This window comes from Coloeus monedula, assembly GCF_965178545.1.
Source record: "Coloeus monedula genome assembly, chromosome: 4".
Taxonomy (NCBI): Eukaryota; Metazoa; Chordata; class Aves; order Passeriformes; family Corvidae; genus Coloeus; species Coloeus monedula.
This window is the reverse complement of record NC_138784.1, coordinates 4,679,194-4,685,193: the sequence shown is the minus strand read 5'-3', so window position 1 is coordinate 4,685,193 and position 6,000 is coordinate 4,679,194. Positions and strand designations below refer to the sequence as shown.

Below are 6,000 nucleotides of genomic sequence, written 5' to 3'. Positions count from 1 at the left end.
CTTTGATCCTATATGTAATATCTCAAAAGTGACAGGTGCCCTAAGAAATTGTAGTAGCAAAGTGTGGAATTCAAAGCGAGAGTCTTACCAGTTTGCTGATGACAGTGCAGGAGCACAGAAGTATACCTGTAACTTAAGCTGATCTACTCAGTCATACTCCAAAAAAAAAAAGACAAGCATGCCTGATGCAGACAGAAGAGATATGCAGGAGAAGGGATTTTTGAACCACATGGCTGACAAGGAGCAAGCACCCCTACCTGGGGGAAGCAGCCATGCTGGCAAACTGCCTCAACCTGAGAAGAAGCTCCAAGAGGCTGTCTGTGTGCTGCTGGTGGAGCTGTGCGAGCGATTCACGTTCTTCGGCATCGTGTGCAACATGATCCTCTTCTGCACTGTCAAGCTGGGCTATCGCAGCTACCAGGCAGCCATTGTCAATATGTGCTTTGTGGGCAGCTCCACGCTGACTCCAGTGCTGGTGGGCTGGCTCGCCGAATACCTTGTGGGGAGGATCAAGCTGGTGTGCATCTGCATGTTCCTACACTTCCTAGGTGGGTGACTCCCTGGTGGCTATGTCACGTTTTACTAATTCTCTTGCAGAAACGCGCTCTTGAGCATTGTGTTTGGCATCTGTTTTCCCCAGCTTTCTCTAACACCTAATTACTTAGCTACTCCTCTGCAAAATGCACTGCAGTGTTTTCACCTTTGCAGTTTTCTGAGGCAGTGCTTTCAAGAAGATAAAGCAGCATTTGTGTGGGCACCTTGTGGTGCTGGTGCACAAACTTGACTCTTCTGAAGTGGGTCAGCTATTGAGAGCATGGATGTTCAACTCTTAAAATTGGTCCCTTTCGCAAGTGTTTTGCACAAATGCAAGGCTTCAGTCAGAGAGAGAATTTAGGAACTGCTTCCCTGCTGCTAGAAGTAAGATTATATGTAAAGGTGCATGACTTTTGTGTTTGGACAAGAGGAAAAGCATTTAAGAACACACCAGTATAAACAAAGTTTGTCTTAAGTGTCCTAATACCTCCACTGAGGGCCTGCCTTCTGTTGGCACATTCTGAATCTTCCCTGGGTATTATTCTGAACACCTTTTACAAAAAAACCACTGCTCAAACAAAATGCACCTGTTCTGTAGCATTTAGTGCATCTCCCATGCACTGGTGGTGCATCTGGTGGTTACTCTGTCAAATTACACCAAGGTGATAAAAATATTTTTCTTGAACTGCTTGTTGAGCAAGTCTGACTGCTACAATAGCTGGCCACGTTGTTATTTAGATACACAAGAAAGGAAGTGAAAAAAATCAGAGTCATTCCTGAAATGTTCTTGAGCTGATTGCAAAACCATTATTCAAGCAGTCTGGAAAAATGTTTGCTGTTGTGTTCCACTGTTTCTCCTCTGGTATTCTGGTTTAAATCTCTTTCTGCCACTTGTCCTTTCAGTGTGTTTCTGAAAGTAGAAGACTGGAGACACAAACACAATTTGATGCACTTGGGTATTGTTATAACTAGAACATTTCTTCCTTTGGAGATAAATCATTAAACATTCCTGATGTATTAAAATTTGATGCACAGTCATAGCATTGGCTGATGTTGGTGTTGTTGACACATCAATATATTTTAAGCTTAGTGTCCATTAAAACTTGAAAAATCAGTAGCGGATTAAATCTGTGAGACTTGCTTTGAAGACTAGAAGTGGCAAATGCAATTTATGGCAGTGCTTTGATAGTTAAATTTTCTGGAAATCATATTTTCTATGAAGCTGCTGAAGGAAAAAAGGAAATTGTCAACAAAAGTTTTGAGAATTTATTTCTCAATTATCATTCCTATTACAATTCTGGGGTTTTAGATGACGCAAAAAAAAGCTGCACTCCACTGTGGGATGGTTTGTGGGTTTTTTTTGATTAATTGGTGGTTCAATTGATAGAAGAACCTGAATCCTTACAAGCATTTCAGAGGAAGTTTGGTTTCTTGGAGGTCCATAATGGTATTGCCTTAATTTTCATGGCAACATCCAAACAGTTTCTGCCTCTCTACAGAATTATGCGTCTCCCTCTCTGCACTTTTCTGTTGTGCATCTTTGATTTTCCATCTGTCTTTTCAACATACCTGCTCTAAAAAATATACATCTTATTCATCTGATTCTAATTCCTTTCAAATGACTATTTTCTTTCCATTCCAGGCACAGCACTATTACCTGTGGTGTCATTCCCCTTTGAAGATGTTTACATCGACAGACGACATATTCTTCACACTCTACCCAAAAGGGAGCAGAAAATTGTGTTCTACTTCGCCCTCCTCACAGCCAGTCTGGGAATAGGAGGAATAAGAGCTATAGTGTGTCCACTAAGTGCGTACAGCCTCGAGGACTGTGGGCCAAAGGAACTGCTTTCATTTTTCAACTGGTTGGTAATTTAATGTTGGCTAAATATCTATTGGGAATCATGGAGCATTGCCTTGAAATTCACTGCTGAAATTCACAGATCCTGTGGATGGTGGGTTTTGTGGTTTTGCTTTTAACGGCACAACTTTTAGATTTTGGAAGAGTTTCAAGAGGTTCAGTTAAAACTTTTCCTGACTTTTTCCTTTTGCTAGTAGATGATAATCTATTTTGGCCTCCTACAGAAGTATTCAGTCAGAGTATTCAAGATTAAACAATTTGCCCAAAGACTCAAAAGACTTGCTGCCCTATTTGCTGTTGGAACAATATTTTCCATTTGGTTTTCTGCCTTTAACAAGGCTATGCCTTTAGGATACTTTGCTGTTGCTCCCTAACAGTGGCAAAATTCAATGATATTTTGGGATTTACATCAGGGTAAGTTTTTAGCAGTGACGGGAAGCAGTAGACTGCTGGTCTGCTGGAAGTCAGGATTGTGAGTAGTCTCAAACTAAGCTCAGTGGTAGGGATCTCCTGTATTGTTTCAGCTTTGTTCCTGGGAAGTTCTGGCATCTGATAAACCACTTAACATTTGTATTTTGGTTGAATTTCTTTTTCCATTCTTTAGGAAAAGTTGCTCTTAAAATGCTTCTTAAAAACCAGGGTTTGGATTTCTTTTTTTTTTTTTTTCCTAAGACCTATTTCTTTCTCCATGCATCAGGGAGGTAATTTTTGATGATTTGTTTGCCCTTATTTGCCCTTTCTGTAGCCCTATACAGAGTGATATATTTTCTGGTTAAACTGTGTAGTGAGGAAATTGCAGTGGGAATCTCCATATTCCTGCTTCAAGGCAGGGTGAAAGAAAGCCCTAAACTGCCCCCTTTTCTCTCCTTTACATGCACAGTTACTAAAATAAAAACTGAGCACATTTGCATATTAACAATGCAATGCTGAAGAATCAGTGAAGATCTTGGTGAATCAGATCTTTCCTCCTTTGGGGGTATCTTTCCTGGCTATTCTTTTTTCTTCCAATTATGTTAATATCAAAGAGTTTTGAATTAAATCCAAACTTCAGTGAATAAAGTAGCTTTACCAAAGGTGGATGAGATGCTTAGTTCCCTAGAGCAGATTCTGCCTCCTTGACCTGCCCATAGGAGAGAAGAGAAAAAAAATCCTTCTTTTTTACTCTATTCTGAGTTTTAATCCTTAATTAGCAACATCATTTTGATTAAATAAGACTCTGGGGAATTAAGACTGGAGAGCAATCAGTTGTTCTGAAAGATAGCTCTGGAGAGTTTATTGTACAGTGGTCTTAGCCATTCAGAATTGTGTTTAATCAAAGTGGCATTTCTCAGTGTTGATTACAAAGGAGATATAATATGAATAAAAAGTTCCTTGGGGGAATCCAAATGGGTAAGTTCTTGGAACTTTGGAAATATCAAGAAAGGCACATGTCTGATGCCAAAAAATTTAATTTTTGCACTGGCACCCAAGGAGGAGCCGTTGGAATGTAACCTCAAAATTTAGAAAAATGAGGGGTTCATTCTAAGCATTTTTAATCTCATTAAAGCCCTCAGAATATAATCATTTTTCCTCAGTAGCCTTGTCTCTCTTGGTGGGTGTTTGTTGTGGGATTGAATTTTAAAATGATATAAAATGAGATGGCATACTCTTGATGAGTTTGAGTCTGGTCTTGGCCAAGTTCTGTTTAAACAATCAGAATTACTGAATTAAAGATTGGGTTAAAAGTCCTGGTAATTACCTGTTTTCTAATTCAATCCTTCAAGAAGATTGCTTTGCACATCTTAGGGCTTGGTTCTAATGTGCACTATGTACTATGGCTCTGACCTCATAAATAGAATATACCAATTCTAAGTGAAGAAGTAACTTGGATTCTGTTGGATTAAATTTTTCCAAGGTTAAGATTATGGACTGGTACTATTTTGCAGCAGGAGAAATACATTCTGTTTGTTGGGGCAGGGAATGAGAGCTAAGGGTACAATCTAGATGAGGGGTGAGAGTTAGCAGAGCTGTATCTTGTCTTGCAGACTTGCTGCAAAAAAAAAACTGCCGAGAACATGGAACCAATGATGTTTTCCATCCTCACTCTCTTTTTTGTTTCCGTGTATTGCAGATCAATTTCTGCCATTTTCCTCAAAACACTTTGCTTTGACTTTTTAAAGACTCTTTCTACTTCTTTGGGATTTTCTCCCCCACTTTGTTTTTGCAGAGAACTCCACAGTCATTCTGAAAAAACTGACCTCCTCCTACAAAGATGTATAAACATAAACAATGCTTTTCAATAAGAATCACCTGGATGTTACTACTTTAAAGTTTTCACAACAAATACATTTCTGTAAAATGATTTAAGGAAATCATTAGGTTTATGTAGGCTCGTCACAGTAGCTTTTAAGTTTTTATCTGGTCTGCATTCTTGAAATGAACCTCTCAAGTTGGTTTTTGGCTCTCATTGTGAAAAGATCTCAGAGTGCTGAAGCTTCAGGAAGGAGCTCTTCCCTGCAGAGCTGGACAGGATATTCAGTTTGATGTATCTAACAAAATCTGCTATGCCCTGATGTGAGCTCTGAGACTCTTTAGGTAATGAAGGCCCGAATACCTATCTGCTGCTGTCAGTATGATATGAGCACAGCCCAGAATTCTCATATGTGTGTTGAGGTTAGTTCATCTTTCATGTTTTGGCCATAGGGATTGCTAAACACATTGGTTGGGGTTTTTTTCTTCTCATTTTTTACATTTTACTTTACATTTCAGTCTTAAAGTACATTGCTACTCAGCAGCGAAAAATGAAAGTGCTCTCCTGTACTCCAGGGTTTTCTTTGGATGCTCCTATTTCCAGTCAAACACTCATAGTCATGAAGAATGTCAGGACTTCAGGTAGCTCAGGCTACCTACTTTCTTTGGAAAGTTTGGAAAACAGCCACTGAAGCTTCTAACTTAAAAATTGTCACTTAAGAATTGATTGAAAACTTCTACACAAGTTCTAGTTAAATTAATCACGTAGTTATATTTTTTTAAAAGCCTTAGTTGAATGGGTCAATATTTTTATGCACAAAATCCCTCCAACTGTATCATCATCAAGTAACTTAATTCCAAATCTCTTGTCACTGTAGACAATTCTAGATTCGTTAGCCCAAATACTCAAGTTCAAATAGCATGCATGAGGCAGAAGTTACACTGAACTAGAAAAGGAGCTTGGCTTCTTACAGTAGTATGTATTAAGCTGTACAATTATGTATCGATGTGTATTTCACCTTTAAATGAAAATGGCTTCAGCAAAGGCAAAGGATTCTCTTCTTGCAGTTGTTTCAAACTGTAATCTTTGACACACCGGGGCAGTACTGCTCAATTATTGTGCTATTTTCAGGGGTTCCAAACTGCAGTAGATCTATCACTAGTGGTATGCCACCTGCTTCCAAGTGTATGGGATTTATCCTTTGAATATCTTCTGTGATTAGGAGGGGCTCAGGACTTGGGAAGCACCTCTACTACCAATTACAGTCTAAGAGAAAACTGTGTTGGGGAACCTCCTTACCAAGATATTCCAGAAGCCAACAAAAATTCAAACTGAGCCTTGCAACTAGTAACTGATAAATCAAATTTTAATATTT

At 39.0% G+C, this 6,000-nt stretch overlaps 1 protein-coding gene across 1 annotated transcript in view; it reads left to right on the top strand.

Annotated features, from left to right (window-relative positions):
- Positions 1-229: 229 nt before the first annotated feature.
- Positions 230-6,000, top strand: part of SLC15A5 (solute carrier family 15 member 5) — a gene marked incomplete at both ends in the record, with an annotated part of 29,836 nt that continues 24,065 nt past the window's right edge. The window contains 2 exons of the mRNA XM_082280923.1: positions 230-548; positions 2,177-2,399. Of these exons, the coding sequence (XP_082137049.1) occupies positions 230-548; positions 2,177-2,399 (542 nt within the window). The remainder of the gene's footprint in view (positions 549-2,176; positions 2,400-6,000) is intronic.